The 18807-nt window shown below is 39.8% G+C and overlaps 1 protein-coding gene across 1 annotated transcript in view; it reads left to right on the top strand.

Moving 5' to 3' along the window:
• Nucleotides 1–18807, top strand: part of LOC126481234 (DNA-binding protein SMUBP-2-like) — a 53846-nt gene that overhangs the window by 9053 nt on the left and 25986 nt on the right. The window contains exons 3-7 of the mRNA XM_050104847.1: nt 5061–5197; nt 8743–8885; nt 9129–9551; nt 10732–11035; nt 12243–12418. Coding sequence (XP_049960804.1) covers nt 5061–5197; nt 8743–8885; nt 9129–9551; nt 10732–11035; nt 12243–12418 — 1183 coding nt within the window. The remainder of the gene's footprint in view (nt 1–5060; nt 5198–8742; nt 8886–9128; nt 9552–10731; nt 11036–12242; nt 12419–18807) is intronic.

Here is an 18807-nt window from a genome sequence, read left to right as displayed (position 1 = left end):
CAGTCAGCTTGCATTGAAGGATCATTTTGCGATAGGACAATGTGCACATTGTCATTTTATGACAGGAAGAGTTGTCAGCCTGGGAAATAACATGCTGAATTGATGTGTACCACAATGGCATCGTTCCAACATTCATCTACTGTCAAGAGACACAATACTTTGAGCTTTTGTATGTCCATCCTTTTAACAGGAGTTGGCAGTTGATGGTTGGAGTGCAGACACATTATCTGCGTATCCAGGAATGCTGGCAACTGATGTTTTATGCATGGGGATCATATCAACCTGTACCGCATCAAAAACAGCCTGAAGATGATGCACTGAAGTGTTGAAACTGGTAGCGACAAAATAAAATAAAATCATAATGACGGCTGTAGGTGTTTTTATTTGTCACAACAAAACATTGATGATTTGACTGGTAATGATCATCCTTTGTCCTCAGCTTCAGCTAATGTCTGCTACCTATGAATTATAACTCATCAGTCCTGCAAGGTGAATGGAACAGAGTTGGATGCTACCATTTTGGAGGCATTTTGGAGAGCTGTGTTAACCCAGACATTTCTACAACTATCAATTTGAACTCAAGACATCCATTATAAACAATCGTACAAACCCGTCTAGCATCATGCTGGGCAAAGAAAATGTGTAAGGAAACAACTAAAGTGAAACTGGGATCAGTGGTTTCAAATTTTCTTCATTGATGAGTGCAAGTTTTGTCTGTTATCTGATGATCATCTTAAAGGAGCCCAAGTACCCATGTTCACCTCAGGCATGCAGCTCGCAGACACAATAGGTAAGGTGTGCCTGTCATGGCTGTTAGCATGTCTGGATATTGGGCACTTCTCATTGCTATTTGGTGGGACATATGGGCTGTGCAGCACCTAGACATGGTCCTCCAACATATTATATGTCCATCCATGTCTACAGTCAGCATCTGTCAAACTGATAATGCATGAGCACACTGCACTCACATCTTGAACACCCTCCTTCAGGAGGCACCGTCATGGGACCAGTTAAAAGCTGCAATGCATATTCACAGGAGCCTGCCTCACACACTGGATGATCTCAGGATTGCTGCCATAAAAAAATGGGACAGGCTTGAGCATGAATGATTTATCCACTTTATGGACACATGCCAAGGAAGTCCCAAGCATGTCACAGAGAATAGGGTGGAGCAACTTGGTGCTGAATGTTACCCAGCAGCAGATTTTGATTTTATAGCTTACTCTTTCATTCCCTGTTCCTTTTTAATTTAAGTTCACACGTATTTTCAGACATGTTGGTGGTGGAAAACAATTTTTATAACAACAAAAATAATCAGTTTTTGACAATATAACTGGATGGATAAAACAATCTACTCACCAAGTGGCTGCAGGAGAACACACAAATAAAAGAAAGTTTTACATATGCAAGCTTTTGGAGCCAGTGGCTCCTTCTTCAGCAGAAGGGCTGAAAGGTCTTACAGTTATACTAGAATATTTTGGGGAATAACATCCTTTCAAACTCAATGTAGTCCCAGGCTGTTGTTCACTAAGTAATGATTTCCATGTTCACTCCACATAATTTACTGTCTACTTTTGACTTCAAATGATGACCATGTAGTGCAAAGTACGATGTATTTATGCCATTATATTAGCAGTAGTTGAAATTGAATTTCTGTGAAAAATTTATAACAGTACAAATCATAGTTTTTAAAATTTGAATGGCAAAACTGACTGACAGTTGTACTAATGGAAAATTAAAAAAAACTAACAAGTTAGGAGACAGAATTTCTGATATTGACCTTCATGGGGCAAAATGTGTAATACTGTATATCATCATCCTTACTGTATGTGGGTCCCTCTCATCCTGAGATGTTGGTGACATGCCCATCCTTTTAATCTTCCGCAATTTGTCCCTCTCTCTCTCCACTCCCCAAGGAAGGCACTGTTAGTTCTGGAAGGTAGGAAGTGTATCACTTTTATACATATGTCACATTTTGACTCTTGAAGATAAGTACTGGCCAGAAATTCTGTTTTGTAATTTAAAAGTGAGTGATAACATTTTGTGAAGCAAATAAGATCAGTTTTCTAACCAAATTCTGAAAAAGAAACAAGTATTCACAGTAAAAACACCACGAAAATAAGAGTGTCAAATTTCATGTTATTGGAACTTACTAAAATGAACTTCATGAGAAAAAGATGAGAAAGATGTGCACTTTATTTTACCACATTTATGATTGTTTACTAAGTATTGCTGTTGTAGTAAGTACAATAGACAAAAATATAACTTTCCATTTATTTTTGTGTGCCGGCCGCGGTGGTCTAGCGGTTCTAGGCGCGCAGTCCGGAACCGCGCAACTGCTACGGTCGCAGGTTCGAATCCTGCCTCGGGCATGGATGTGTGTGATGTCCTTAGGTTAATTATGTTTAAGTAGTTCTAAGTTCTAGGGGACTGATGACCACAGATGTTAAGTCCCATAGTGCTCAGAGCCATTTATTTTTGTGCATTTATCTATATAACCAAATCTTTTTTATTTACAGAGCTTCACTCTTTCAGTGACTTAAGGTTTTTTTTTTTAAGTCTCATACAGTATTGATTGCCAAACTAGAGAGGATATAAAATATAGACTGGCAATGGCATGAAAAGTTTTTCTGAAAATGAGAAACTTGTTAACATTGAATGTAAATTTAAGTGTTAGGAGGCCCTTTCTTAAGATACTTTCCTGGACTGTATAGCCTTGTATGGAAGAGGAATGTGGACAAGGAACATACCAAGAGAATACAAGCTTTTGAAATGTGTTGCTACAGAAGAATTCTTAAGATTGAATGAGGAAGTATTGAATAGAAATGAGGAGAACGAAATTTGTGGCATAACTTGACTAAAAGAAGGGATCAGTTGATATGACATATCCTGAGGGACCAGGGAATGACCAGTTTAGTATTTGAGGTAAAAACTGTAGAGGCATACTGAGAGTGAGTGCAGTAAGCAGGTTCAAATGTATGTAGGATGATGCGGTAGTTAACTGAAGATGAAGAGATTTGCACAGGACAGGGTAGCATGGAGAGCTGGGTTGTTCATGAGACCCAGAAAATATTAGATACAGGCTCCCAGGTAGATACTATTTTTCTTGACTTCCGGAAGGCATTCAATACAGTTCCGCACTGTCGCCTGATAAACAAAGTAAGAGCCTACGGAATATCAGACCAACTGTGTGGCTGGATTGAAGAGTTTTTAGCAAACAGAACACAGCATGTTGTTATCAATGGAGAGACGTCTACAGACATTAAAGTAACCTCTGGCGTGCCACAGGGGAGTGTTTTGGGACCATTGCTTTTCACAATATATATATAAATGACCTAGTAGATAGTGTCGGATGTTCCATGCGGCTTTTTGCAGATGATGCTGTAGTATACAGAGATGTTGCAGCATTAGAAAATTGTAGCGAAATGCAGGAAGATCTGCAGCCGATAGGCACTTGGTGCAGGGAGTGGCAACTGACCCTTAACATAGACAAATGTAATGTATTGCGAATACATAGAAAGAAGGATCCTTTATTGTGTGATTATATGATAGCGGAACAAACACTGGTAGCAGTTACTTCTGTAAAATATCTGGGAGTATGCGTGCGGAATGATCATATAAAATTAATTGTTGGTAAGGCGGGTACCAGGTTGAGATTCATTGGGAGAGTCCTTAGAAAATGTAGTCCATCAACAAAGGAGGTGGCTTACAAAACACTCGTTCGACCTATACTTGAGTATTGCTCATCAGTGTGGGATCCGTACCAGATCGGGTTGACGGAGGAGATAGAGAAGATCCAAAGAAGAGCGGCGCGTTTCGTCACAGGGTTATTTGGTAACCGTGATAGCGTTACAGAGATGTTTAACAAACTCAAGTGGCAGACTCTGCACGAGAGGCGCTCTGCATCACGGTGCAGCTTGCTCGTCAGGTTTCGAGAGGGTGCGTTTCTGGATGAGGTATCCAATATATTGCTTCCCCCTACTTATACCTCCCGAGGAGATCATGAATGTAAAATTAGAGAGATTAGAGCGCGCACGGAGGCTTTCAGATAGTCGTTCTTTCCGCAAACCATACGCGACTGGAACAGGAAAGGGAGGTAATGACAGTGGCACGTAAAGTGCCCTCCGCCACACACCGTTGGGTGGCTTTCGGAGTATAAATGTAGATGTAGATGTAGATGCATCAAGCCAGTCTTCGGGCTGAAGACCATGACAGCATATAGGGGGTGATCATAAAGTTTCTGCTTGAGGGTATTGCGGGCAGTGTATATGCAACGTAATGCTTGTTTGATGCAGGTATATAAGTACTGCCATGTAGGTATTGGATTAGTGTGCATTTGTGTCTTTCCAGTATGTGTGCATTAAATGCAGAACTGTGAACTGTGGTGATGATATCACCAAATGCGCCCAAATGGGACCAATGTGCTGTTATTCTTTTCTTGGCTGCCAAAGGACAGACACTGGTAGTCATCCATTGGAGAATGTGTATGGGGCAGCATATCTGTCAAAAACTACCGTTATGGAATGGAGTGCCAAGTTCCGTGGTGGTCGCAATTCAGCGCAAGATGCCAGTCGATCTGAGAGGCCAGCCTTGTCCATTACGGACAACAAGAAGTGGTAGACACCCAAGTACCCACCCTATGGTCCTGTATCTCATCATGTGATTATCACACTTTCACTCCCTTAAAAGAGGCCTTGAAGGGTCAATGAGTCCTGTCAGATGAGTATGTGTAGCAGGCAGTTATGTATTTCTTCTTGGAGAAGGACACTATGTTTTACCAAATGGGTATCTTGAACCTGGTGCATCAGTTGGATGATTTCCTCTGTGCTCATGATGATTTTACTTGATAAGCATACTGATTCTGGTCTGTACAGCCTTTGAACAGAAACTTTTTGATTGCTCTTATAGTACAATGTTGTAGAAGAATAGAGAACTTTGCTTTGTGTAAGCCTAGTTGCATTCCATTAACTAGTAGCTCTACAGTCTAAGAAATTTGTATTGTTTTTTGTTATTTTAGAAAAGTTGTGAGATTAATTAACGTGTTTGACAAAATATTTCAGTGCTCTCCAGTATTTAAAATCACCTTCTGGATCTCCAGGAGATGCATTGATTCCATTATTGTTTGGTAATGCTCAACCTGTAGAGGTACCTGTGCCACCATCTCTCCTGAAGGATGGTGAGATTGATTTTATCAGTGGTAAGCTTTTATATAAATTATACGTTACTTTGCCATATTCTTTATAAAATACTGTAAATAACAATGAACACTAAACTAAAATCAAGTTATATGTTTAACAAATGCTTTGTTTACTCTATTTTTTGTGCATTTTAGAGGAAATATTACTAATAAATGTTAAGACTGCAAAAGATGAAGCTGTTGAGAACAGGAAGGGAGAGAGCCCTTAATTATAGCTTAGGGAGTATTAGGGTTACCAAGCAGGATATATCCAATGTCCATTCCAGATGTTCATCCCATGCAGCTGTTAGTAATCGTAATGTATGTTGATGGAGCACTTTGTGCTAAACAGACTCATAAAACCACACTGCAAACAGTGTGATGGGTCAAAGTTTGTTACCATTTCAACTACGTATGTGACAGATGCCATGGAGACTGCCTGTCAGATAATGTTGATTGGTGACTTGGAGCCTGTGCTGGCACGTGGTCAGGATACAAACTGTTCACCTTGATTCCAGGTTCTGAGATTCAGAAGTTCTCATCCCTGGACTGAGACTACTCCTAGCATAGCTCAGATGAGGTATTGCATGGGTCGTGTATCTTGTCAAACCCTTGAGGCCCTGGCAAGCTAGTGTATCATGGGTATGATCGCCAGAGGCCATACTGCCATGTGAGAGCTCATAGGATGTCGGTCTCAGGCCCAGATGAAAGAATATTGGCAGTAGTAGACTCCAGGAACTCGAGCAATAGCGTCAATGAGTATGTTCTGCAAGAAAAACAAAGCAGTAAAAAAGATTTAGATGTAGGCTTACTTGGAAACGAGAAAATCATAGAAATATCACAGATGAAACCTCGTGACAGATTAAAACTGTGTGCTGGACTGGACGTGAACTTTGGAACTGTGCCTTTCATGGCAAGTAATCTACTGACTGAGCTATCCAAGCACAACTCACACTCAGCACAAGGAGTACAATCTCTAAAAACCCTTGAGAATTATCTGCATTACTAGGATATTACATGTGCAATAGGCACCTGAAGTCACGGGGTGGGAGACTACAATAAGAAATATCAGAATATTGTAGCAGTAAGTATAGTTACTTCACTGTTCAGTGTCATATTTGACAGACTAATAGCTATTGCATGGTTGCAGTATTTGGATCGATTTCCACTTTAGCAATTATTGTTGTTTTCCCGTGTTAATTTGTTTAATTTATAGAAAAAATGAAATTTTCGCAACAAATAGTTAATGGTTTGCAATAATATTTTTTTTTTACCCTCAAAATGGCATCACATGTGGTTTCTTTACCACTTAATATGTTATCCAGAGGGCAGCTCAGTAATTTCATTGACCATCTGCATCCTGTGAGGTATCATCATTAGAGGTGTGAAGCGTCCACATTTACTGAGAAGTTTTAGTAGTATATGGAAACAAGTTGGATGTAGTGGTCCATACAATACCAACACAAATGATGAGATGACTTGCTTAGTTTCATGTGTAAAGGTCTGAAGATGGTGCCAGTGAGGCATCAAATCTGGTTAGCTAATTAAAGTTATGAAATAAAATTACAGCTGTTGGTATCTATATTGTTCGAGTTACTAGAAGAGGGTCATTGCCAGAAAATGGATGTAAAGTAGCACTTTCTGTGGCCAGCTTCACTGAACTGCATGATCTCTCTCTTCCCCTTAACACTTTTACAAGGGTTACATTTTGAGGGCTCTGCAATTAGTGTATTAAAGCATTTCAAAATTGGTGAGCTGTTGAGTGTAGCCTGCCATGGGCAGAATTCAGTGAATCATAAGAAAACCTCAGTGTTCATGCTGCTGCTAATGTGTAGACTAAATAATCAGCTTTTGATAATCTTTGCCCTTCTGGTAGACCATGGTGGAAGCAATTTATTATTACACCAGTGTTATTGTAATTTTTTGCTGTAGCTGTAGCCATCCCATATAAGTGGACAAATAGTACATGTTGCTACCAGTTTTATCATACTTGTCTTGACAAGTGGCCCTTGATTTAAAGTGTAGAAAGTGTCACATCTGCTGGAGAAAATTAACTTCACATCATCTGGATATTTAGTATGTCTCTCTTTCAGCAGTTTGCAGAAAAGCCATAATGTCATCATGTACTAGATCTAGAATACATGAGGATTATTTTTGTGATTCTTGAGTTTCTCCCGGCGTATTTGATAGTCAAAATATCCATGGGTGTGCTGCCGGTCTATAGTGTCCAACGGGCACAATATTTCGGCGATCATACATGTCGCCATCATCAGGTGAACTGACGGACTGAGCTCCTGTGAACGTGCCGGCACGGAGATCCGTACGCTATGGCTGCTCAGAGGGAATTGTGCCCGTTGCCCGTTGGACACTATAGACCGGCAGCACACCCGTGGATATTTTGACTAGGATTATTTTTGATTGCTATTTGAAGTAATAATTCCTCTTCTGCATTTTCTCAATGTAAGTCTTTAAAATGACATGCTGCATTTTAGTCTGGGCAATGCTGTACTGTATTTGACCATTGCTATGATTTTCTGCTGCTACCTTTTTTGCTGTCAAATGTGTGGTGGACAATTTGCAAGTCATGATTATAATTATAGGAAGGGTAATGACTATGAATTATTGCTTTGAGTGTCATAGATTTTGAGAAAGCTTTTCCTTTGGTTTCAATGAAATCTGTACTAACAGCCATTGAGAAATAAGGCAATAAACCAGTCTGTTTTATTCTGAAGAATATATCTGCAAACTCTACAGCTTCAATTATACTGCATCAGGATAGTGTGAAAAACTCAGAATTCAAAGAGGAGCTGGTAAGGAGATATTTCAAGATAACATGTTTTTCAGGGAATAAGTCGTGTTATTGAGGAAGGTGATTGGGACGAACAGGATTTACATATGCATCCACATATACGTTTTCCTTTGCCTCCTAAATTTGATTAAGGAAAATGCTGGGATGTGTGCTTTGAAAATGATGAGGATGATTTCCTACCTCATCTTTGACATATCCGAGTTGTTCCATGACATTGTCATTTATGGAACATTAAAACACTCAGAATTCCTCCTTCCTTCCATCCACATCAGCAGTGTTCATTATGGTGGCATGTGAATGAGCTGCACATTAGTGAGTCTGTCTTATCACCATGTACAGTGTGCCTGACCTTTTACATTGTGAGTTCACCGTAGCCTTTGACTTCTGGCTACGAGTTCATAAGTTCTGAAAGAATCAAAGAAGAAATTTCTCATCATACTTACAATGGCCAGTGCTCATTTAAGATACACCTTTTGAGTCTGTCATTATTCTTGTGGTGACTTCAGCTTCACTTGTGGTGATTACAACTTCATTACCTGTATTTAATAGTGTGTATAGAACTCTAACTTCTCACATATCCATAGCTTTATGTGGTAATAATTTATGTTGGTCATAAACAGGGATCATTGTAATGCAAAATGGACAGTTACTAGCATTCTCTGTTATTTGAAGTTTTTTATCTGCATAAAATACCCAACACCGTAACACTAGTGACATAACATCTAACGTTGTGAGCTATATTTATATCACTTTACAGGTAACCTTCATGCAAGTCAGAAGGAAGCTGTTGCGTACAGTCTGAAACAGAAGCATATTGCAATAATCCAGGGACCTCCTGGTACAGGAAAAACTACAACTCTTGTGGAAATAATTCTTCAGCTTGTGAAAGCCAAACAAAAGGTAATAAATTTCATGTATATAAATTAAATTTGAGATTGGTATTATATTTAAAGAAGTTAAATGTGCAGGTTATAAGAAGGTAGGATAAACTTTTATCAAATTTTCATTAGGAGCCCAGTATGGTAGTACAATTTGGAAGGAAAAAAATGCATGCATGCCGCTTGTTTTTGTTGTTAATCCGTTTGAATTTTAACTTCATTTTGTTTGTTTGTGTGTGTGTTGTAACAACATTTCTGCCCATAGGTGATAGTGACAGCGCCATCAAACATTGCAGTGGACAATGTTCTAGAACGCTTGGTACGAGCAAAATGTCGTGCCATTCGACTTGGACATCCTGCCCGTATGCCAGAAACATTTCAGCAATATTCATTGGATTCCGTTATTGCAAGTAGTGATAATGCTCAGATATTATCAGAAATCAGGTCAGAAATTCGTGAAGTTTCTCGAAAGCTGCGTAGGAGCTCAGAAGAGACTAGGGATAGTGTTACCAGACGAGTGAAAGAGCTGAGAAATGAAATAAAAAGAAGAGAACTAAAAACTCAGAAGGATGTATTGTTTAAGGCAGAAGTTGTCTTGTGTACATTAACTACAGCAAATTATGATGGACTGTTAAAACTCCTTCCTCCCGACCATTTTGATGTTTTGGTCATTGATGAATGCTCGCAGGTAACCATACAGCTTGTATTTGTTATTCATAAGTGATTAATGTAAAATAATGACACAAAAAAATGTGGTCCAGAAGAGGAGCTTATAGTAACAAGCTACTCAAAACAAATTGATATAAGTTGGACACTGAGAAATTTTGAAAAGAAGGGTCATTCTTTGTTGTCTAATCTTCAGTAATTTTCAATAACTCATTTATCCCATCAAAGGCATTCTTTAATGAAGAGCTTTGTTAGAGATATATGCAATTTTATCATGGAGTTTGTTTTTATGTCAATTTCACCATAGTTGTTACTGCTTCCCAGCTAGTAACAAGATGCTCCTCTTCTTTCTCAAACATCCTTATAATCATTTATGGTGTTTCAGTCCAGTGTAAACTCTTGATACAAATAAATAAAGAAAAACATTTATTGATCACATACTTTCATATGTCTCCTGAGTGGAGGATGCTCAGAGTGAAAGCACATTGGTTGCTGCGGCAAGACCCACATCCTTCTCTCAGAGCAGATGGCTTATAACTTATAAAAGAAATGAACATGTAATGGATTAATTTGTTGCAGAAGTAAGAAAAAGTTAAGGAGAGTTGTTAGATGAGCCAGGAACAGCCTCTTCACTAATTTTTGTAAATAGTACTAACACTCATTAAGCACAACAACGCACACAGATCCACATTATATTCACACGATGCTGTCACATAACTAAGGTTGGCAGTAGAGGTAAACATTTTGGAGTGGCATGTTGTCAGCCAATTTCAATTGATCACAGAGGGGAGTAAAAAGTGAGAGACCAGTATCAGTAAAGTGAAAGTGTAATTGTATTCATTGCTTTCTCTTTTCTCTTGTTCAAAGTATGTTTTTTGTTTTTGCTGTTTTTACAGATCTTAATCATTTCATTGCTTAAATTCAAATCAAGATTCTTTGCATGAGTTATAAAACAATGTTTGCAGAGTATTTTATTTTCATGCAGGTAGGACTGATTTTAGATGAAGCACTGTGTAATGTTTTGCAACTGACACCAGCACTTTGTGTTTGGAATTGCGAATAAGATACTGATCTGCTAGCAGACCCAATACACAGACAACATGCTATCCCTTTTGTGACTGAATGTGTTTGTATATGATGACATGTGCAGATGAAAATCTGTGTGTTCTGCTTATCTGTTTTGAAACTTCATTAACTTTAAGGGAATGGAGGCTGCCTGTTGGATTGCATTACCCAGAGCAAGCAAAGTAATAATGGCAGGTGACCATATGCAGCTGCCACCTACAGTTCTAAATCCAGAGAGTACAAATGTATTGTCAGTTAGCCTCATGGAGCGGGCAGTAAAGAAATGGCCTTATCACATGCTAACGCACCAGTTCCGTATGAATGAGACAATTATGAAATGGGTATCGGAGAAAATTTATAATGGTCAGCTCACAGCTGATGCATCTGTAGCTAAACATCTTATGAAAGACTTACCTTGTGTCACAGAAAATGATGAAACAGGTAAATATTTATTGAATAACAGGATGTAAATGCTTCCATTTTGCACTTTTTAAATGATTTTGACTTTATACATTTCTGTTTGAAATACTCTGTACTCTGTAGAGAAACTTCCATATACAAAATCAATGAAAAGAACAGTGAAATATTTCAAGTAAAAAAGAGAGAGAGAGAGTGAGAGTGAGAGTATGATAGTTGCTGAAATGTCTGGGTATATCTTCTTTCTTCAGAAAATTCTTGTAATTGCAGAAAACATATACATCTCTTTCATATGTTTTTGCTATCCCAATATATTACAGGTATTTAACTATCAGTATTTTACAATATTTTCATATGTAAAGAAAGCTTCAGATATGAAGTTTTTATTGCCTTTATCACACGTAGGTACACTTGATTACTAGTTTTGGTAGGACTAAGTTGCCATCTTCAGATCCTCAGTGAATGGGTTATGAAATCATGCTGTGCAATAAACTGCATGTATAGCCAGCATTTAACATGGACATATGTGGCACTTTGTGATGGGATACACCTGTGTGACCCTATGTTGCCATGAGGATGCAGTTGTATTTTTCAATGTTTTACTTTCTTTTCATTAGGAGCCCATTATGGTAGTACAAAAACAGACATACAGTTTATTTCACAGCATGTTTTCATATCCTGTGATCTGAGGATCTGAAGAGGGCAGCTTAGCCCTACTGAAAATAGTAATCCACAGTACCTACATGTGATCAGTGCAATAAAAATTTCATATTTGAAGCTTTCTTTACATTGAATTCACGGTCACTCTCCAGCTGACAATGCCAGATATTTATAATTTTCATTATGAGCTCATAACTTATCTTTGCTGATTCTTAATTCCATTTAAAGGTGGCACAGTGTAAGACCTTTTCAAAGAAATCCTAACTTAAGTCAATACAAATTAAATTTTGCAGCTGTGAGCACAGGTTAGTACAACAAATGTTTTATAAATAAGGAGGAAGTCAGTTTGTGGGAAAGTAATGGATATGACTGCATGTCTTACATTGTATATCAAGGATAAAAGGTCCTGCAGACGAACATATTGTAAATTGTTTACTTGTGATAGGTGTTGTGGAAATATTATTGTCATGATATTTTGTACATTAATTTATACTCTTGGCATAATTCACTGTATTTTGTCCACTTCTTTTGTGTTAATAAACTCCCAGTAACTTTCTCCTCTCGTGGGCAGGCACTCCAATGCTATTCATTGACACAGCAGGCATGGACTATGAAGAATCTGTTGATGATGAGGGATCGTATTCGAACGAGGAAGAGGCCAATATTGTTGCTGCTTTGGTGCACCGCCTTTTAGAGGCAAATGTTCCAAATGAAGGAATCGCTGTCATAACACCCTATAGCAATCAGGTAAACTTTGAACTTACTGTTTATACTGCTTTTGAGTGGATCATGACTATTAGACACCCACTTCTGCCTCCATTGAGGAAGAAGGCATACCAGACTTGTGTTTGGCTGGATTAGGTCAAATCCTCGTGCAGCCATTCAGATTTAGTGCATCTTGAATCTACACAACTCATGTCATGTAGTTACTTGCAATACAAGTTTGAACAGTAGCAGTGAAATATAATTTGTAGAGGAGGATTGCAATTAAGATTGTTGACTGATTAACATTCTAAGTACTGAACTTAGACTAAATAATGGAGTGCACATTTTAATTTATATTCAGATAGTGTCAAATAACATAATGTAAAATAATGGTTTCGATCATTTTAAGCAACTTCATCTTTTGGGGAAACTGCAGAAAGCTGAATACATCTTGATTCAAGACAAAAGCACAAGATACAATATCACATTGTAAAGAGCTTCATCATGTTATGTCTTGTATTTTAAGGAACGTACCTAACTTGAATTAAATGTCTCTTTTACATGCTGCAGGAAATTCCTCTGTGTTAATTTATCCTCTGTTTCCCCTGTGGACACAATGTGAAGTTATGCTAAGTGAGTTTGGTTGCAAATGTGGAAATTAGTATCCCAGTGTTGCTAAACACTGTAATACTAAAGCAGTAGTTCCTAACATGTGGGTAATTATTCCTGAGGTGTCGTATGAAATTGTGTGAAGGGTACAAGGTTCGGTTGTGTAATGTTATTGTTATTATTATTATCATTATTGTTGTTGTTGTTGTTGATGGCAGTGGTGAGACACAAAGTGTTGGCAACCTGGAGTCTTCCAATTCCTGCCAGTTCAGCAGTAAGGACTCCAGCAATCAAGTGATTTACAAACTAAGCATAGTGCATACATTTTAACTTAGTTGATTGTAAACGGAGTGTAGGGTGTGGTTGAAGCAATTGCTGCTCGGGATAGGTCTGGTGCAGAGGAAGCATGTTTTGGAAAAAGTGTCTACCCTCAATATGAATAATTTCAATGTCTTCTTGTGTCCAGTGCCATTTTCAGAGGTTCTGCTTTGACAACACTTTCATTTTTTTGCTTTTGTCTCATACGGTCACTGGCATTTACCGAGTGTCTGATTGAATCTAATAACATGCCTACTGTTCTTTATTAAACATCGTATATCAGTAAGATACTACAAGTGTTTAACGACTCTTCATTTGTTAAGTTTATTTGACAAGATGTGTGAAAAACAGTAATTACTTGTATCTCATATCAGTAAAAATACATTAAAAATAGAAGTATGAAAAACCAGTATATTGGAAAAATCTACTGATATTGTTGTGTATTGACAGTGAATAAATATCAATATTCTATCCATGAAATATCAATACTTCTGAAATATTGATATGGTATAATAACATCATGAAAGGGGTAGTTGCTACTCACCATATAATGGATAGGCACAACAAAAGGACTGTCACAAAATAAACTTCGGCCAACAAGGCAAAAATAGATCACACACACACACACACACACACACACACACACACACACACACACACACACACACACACACACGACTTCAGTCACAGCAGCTGAAGCCACACTGTGAGTAGCAGCAGCAGTGCATGATGGCAGAGGCAACTGGGTGGGCGTAAGGAGGAGGCTGGGGGGGGGGGGGGAAGGAATAGCAAGGTATGGGTGGGGGATGGTGAAGTACTGCTGGGGAGTGTGCAGGGACGAGGTGGAGAGAGGATAGGGCAGCTAAGTGCTTAGACGGAGGGCAGGGAGAGGGGGGGGGGGCTATAGGTTGCAGAAAAGGAGAGAAATAAAAAGACGGGGTGTGTTGGTGGAATAGAGGGCTGTGTAGTGCTGGAATGGGAACAGGGAAGAGGCTGGAAGGGTGAGGACAATGTCTAACAAAGTTTGAGGCTAGGAGTGTTATGGGAATGTAGGATATATTTCAGGCAGTGTTCCCACCTGCAAAATTCAGAAAAGCTGGTGTTGGTGGGAAGGATCCAGATGGCACAGGCTGTGAAACAGTCATTGAAATGAAGAATGTCATGTTGGGCAGCATGCTCAGTAACAGGCTGGTCCAGTTGTTTCTTGGCCACTGTTTGTTGGTGGCCATTCATGCAGACAGACAGGTTGTTGGTTGCCATACCCACATAGAATACAGCACTGTGACTGCATCTTAGCTTGTATATCACATGGCTGGTTTCACAGGTAGCCCTGCATTTGATGGTATAGGTGACCGGACTGGAGTAGGTGGTATTGGGAGGTTGTATGGGACAGATCTTGTATCTAAGTCTATTACAGGGATGTGAGCCATGAGGTGAGGGGTTAGGAGCAGGGTTTGTGTAGGGATATATGAGTATATTGTGTAGGTTAGATGGACAGCGGAACACCACTGTGAGAGGGGTGGGAATGATAGTGGACAGGACATTTATCATTTCAGGGCATGAAGAGAGGTAGTTGGAAGTCCTGGCAGAGAATGTAATTCAGTTTTTCCAGTACTGGGTGGTGCTGAGTTTCAAGGGGAATGCTCCTCTGTGGCTGGGCTGTGAGACTTTGGGAGGTGGTGGGAGGCTAGAAAGATAAGACACGGGAGATTTGTTTTTGTACAAGGCTGGGAGGATAATTACAGTCTGTGAAGACCTCAGTGAGACCCTCAGTATATTTCGAGAGGGCCACTCGTCACTGCAGATGCGACGACCACGGGTGGCTAGGCTGTATGGCAGGGACTTCTTGGTATGGAACAGTTGGCAGCTGTCGATGTTGAGGTATTGCTGTTGATTAGTAAGTTTGATATGGACAGAGGTACTGATGTAGCCATCTTTGAGGTGGAGGTCAACATCTAGGAAGGTGGCTGGTTGGGTTGAGTAGGAACAGGTGAAGCAAATGGGGAAGAAGCTGTTGAGGTTCTGGAGGAATGTAGAATGTAGATAGGGTGTGCTCGCCCTCAATCCAGATCATAAAGATGTTATCAATGAATTTGAACCAGGATTCTGGGTGTTAAGGAAGGATTCCTCTAGATGGCCCATGAACAGGTTGGCGTAGTATGGTGCCATGCAGGTGCCCATAGCCATACTGCTGATTTGTTTGTAGGTAAAAGGGGAAGTAATTGTGCATGTGGATATAGTTGGTCGTGGCAACTAGGCAGGAGGTCGTTGGTTTGGAATCTATTGGGCATTGGGAAAGGTAGTGTTCAATAGTGGTAAGGCCATGGGCATTAGGGATGTTAGTGTAATGGGAGGCAGCATCAATAGTGACAAGCTGGGCAGGAAACCTCTCCCTGGAGTCCATCTCTCTGCACACCCTGAGTCACTGCTGCCACCCTAACTCTCCCCTACCTCACTGCTACCTCCCCTCCCCCCACCTCTCTCCTGTCCTCCACCTAACCTCCCAACTGCACCTAGCTGCCCTACCCTTTCTCCACCTCATCCTTGCACGCTCCCCAACAGCACTTCACCATCCCCCAACCCTATCCTGGTATCCTTCCTTCTCCCCGCCCCAGCCTCCTCCTTACCCCCGCCCAGGGGTGCTTCTCCTAATGTGCACTGCTGCTGCTGCTCGCAATGTGGCTTCAGCTGCCAGAGATTGCAGTCGTGTGTGTGTGTGTGTGTGTGTGTGTGTGTGTGTGTGTGTGTGTCTCTCTCTCTCTCTCTCTCTCTCTCTCTCTCTCTCTATCGGTTGTCTATTTTTGACAAAGGCCATGTTGGCTGAAAGCTTATTTTGTGACAATCCTTTTGTTGTGCCTATCTGTGACTCAGCATCTCTGCTATATGGTGAGTAGCAACTACCATATTTACTCGAATCTAAGCTGCACTCGAATCTAAACCGCACCTGAAAAATGAGACTCGAAATAAAGGCAAAAAAATTTCCTGAATCTAAGCCACACCTGAAATTTGAGACTCGAAATTCAAGGGCAGAGAAAAGTTTTAGGCCGCACCTCCAAATCGAAACAGAGTTGGTCCATTGCAATATGAGACACAATTTAGGTCGAATGAATGACGATACACCTACAGTAGTTTGGTTCGAGTCGTAAGCTTAGCAGTTAAGCTTTACCAGGTAGCCATTGCTATGTGTCAGACGCTCCGTCCATATTTATACGGGTACCCTTTCTTTTTCACGTGCTTCGTCTGGTTTCAATCGATTGCTTATTTTGCTTTGATCTGATAAGTGCCGTTTTCTTTGTTATAGGTGTTTACGTCATTCTAAGCTGAAAATGCATTACTGTACTGTGCATGCATTGTTTGTTGCGTTCTGATAGTGCGTGTTTACGGCCTGTCGCTGCTCGCGGCATGGCTTGCTTTTGTGCGCGCTACCGCCACTTACAATAAATAAAAAAAAGAGAGAGGAATCGTCTCATTAGCGAAACAATGGCATTGATAATGATCAACAAGAACCAAATAATAGACTGCGTATGATAGAACATGTTCTGAACGAGAGTTCGGCGAAAATTTTTCTCCATTTGAAAATCCTTGCGGCCGCTTCTTTAGTACATCAAATTCTGCACAGAAATTAGTCATCTTAGATTTAAAAATCTATTCAGTTGCTGTGCTTCATTTCTGACTGTATCACTATTAGGCATAAGAATAATATGAATATAAACATGACACGATACGTATATTCTTCCGCGTTTGCTGTTGTCTCACTCTAGTTTTGTAGTTTATTAGGCAGACAGGATTTAAATGAGATAGCAGCAAACACGAAAGAATACATGGCAAAATGTTTATATTCATATTATTCTTATAGTGAAGTGAATACGGTATGTGATTCACATTTCCCCAGGTTCCTATTAGCAACCATCTCTTCTCACAGGTAGGAAAAAATTGAGAACGCAGAGTTGGCCATATTGACAAACATCCCAAACAGTCTTGCCGGTCGGATTTTCGTCGTACATTGAAATTCTGCTGCATTCTAAGATGAATAATACGGAATTTGTATTTACTTCGTTGGATAATGTATGAGAATGCGGTGGTCGAAACTCGGGGCGGAGAAAAAAAAAGCTCGTCTTCCACCTTTTTTTAAAATTTATTTACTGATGCAGAGGTTTTGGCACCAGTATTTATCTTTGTGCCTACAAAGCATGCCTGTGTAGCGCTACATATATTCGACAGCAGAAGTTAGTAGTGGGAGCACGTACCAACATTTTTCAGAACTTCCGCTTGCTTTGCACTCGATTCTAAGCTGCAGGTGGTTTTTTGGATTACAAAAACCGGAAAAAAAGTGCGGCTTAGATTCGAGTAAATACGGTATCCTTTTTATAATGTTGTTACATTGCATCCTGGATTTTCCATTGTTTGATACAGTGTAACGTAATATGTGACCTTAATGTAACTGTGCCACATTTTTTGTGTATGCTACAATTGATGCTGCATGCATTGCATGTCATTCATCATTTTTATTGACACACTTAATTAAAAACATTTGGAAAAATCTGGATTATTGTACCTTTTCATGCATATTGATGCTTTCAATACTAGCCAAAATCTTTTATTTCATCATTGTCTTAATCTTATCAGTGGAATATCTATCGGCTATTGCAGCTGCCACATTTTGAAAGTCATCATTTCTCTTTGTACGGGTGTAATGAGAGTTCTAGCCTGTGTGCTATACTAGCTATACTTTGCCATTTACCACAGTTCTTGGAATTGCAGTCTCAGGTTGAAATTGCTGCCAGGGGCTCTAACAATATTGAAAAGTCCAGGATCTTTCTCACCTTGAATATTGTGGTAGTTTTCTATTCTCATTGGCTGTCGACTATCTTTCTGGCTGGTATAAATTGCAGCTTCTTCTTCTTGTTTATCCAGTTATGCAGCTTCAGATCTGCTTCCTGGAAACCAATAAATGTAAGCTCTTTGTGGACTTGTCTTCTCATCATCCTCTGACAGGAAGGATTGTCTACAGGTACTTTCTTAGTTCTGCACTACTTATTGGCTGGAACTGGTACAACTAAGCTTGCTGCGAGGTTTCTAATGGCCTTGTAGTTAATGCCATTTGTCTACTTTTATTTTGGGTGCAAATTCATTATCAACAGACTTGACACTAAATTGGTGCAGTCTGTCAGCTTCTGACAGTGCTCCTTCCAGTTCCTGTCCCTTCATCAGATGCACACAGGAGAAGTAGCTGTCTTCTAGACCCTATGATCTTGGGGCTAATTGTCTGCTGTTGCCAGTCACTGGCTTGGATTTAGTTGACTGTGTCATTGCCCTCTTTGCAGAAAACTTTGTGAAAGGTCTTTTGCAAGAGTTTCCTCAGCTATATTCTGATTTGCGTAGATGATCAATCAAGCATAAGTCCAAATTGCCACCCAGTCAATTGCTCCTGTCAGTGAGAAGCACTCTGAGGAGCTCTTCAACTTCCTTTGCATGTTACGTCTTCTTCACGTGCTATTTCTATC

This window comes from Schistocerca serialis, chromosome 5 (assembly GCF_023864345.2).
Source record: "Schistocerca serialis cubense isolate TAMUIC-IGC-003099 chromosome 5, iqSchSeri2.2, whole genome shotgun sequence".
Classification (NCBI taxonomy): domain Eukaryota; kingdom Metazoa; phylum Arthropoda; class Insecta; order Orthoptera; family Acrididae; genus Schistocerca; species Schistocerca serialis.
The sequence above is the reverse complement of the archived record's forward strand: the minus strand, read 5'-3'. Positions and strand labels throughout refer to the sequence as shown.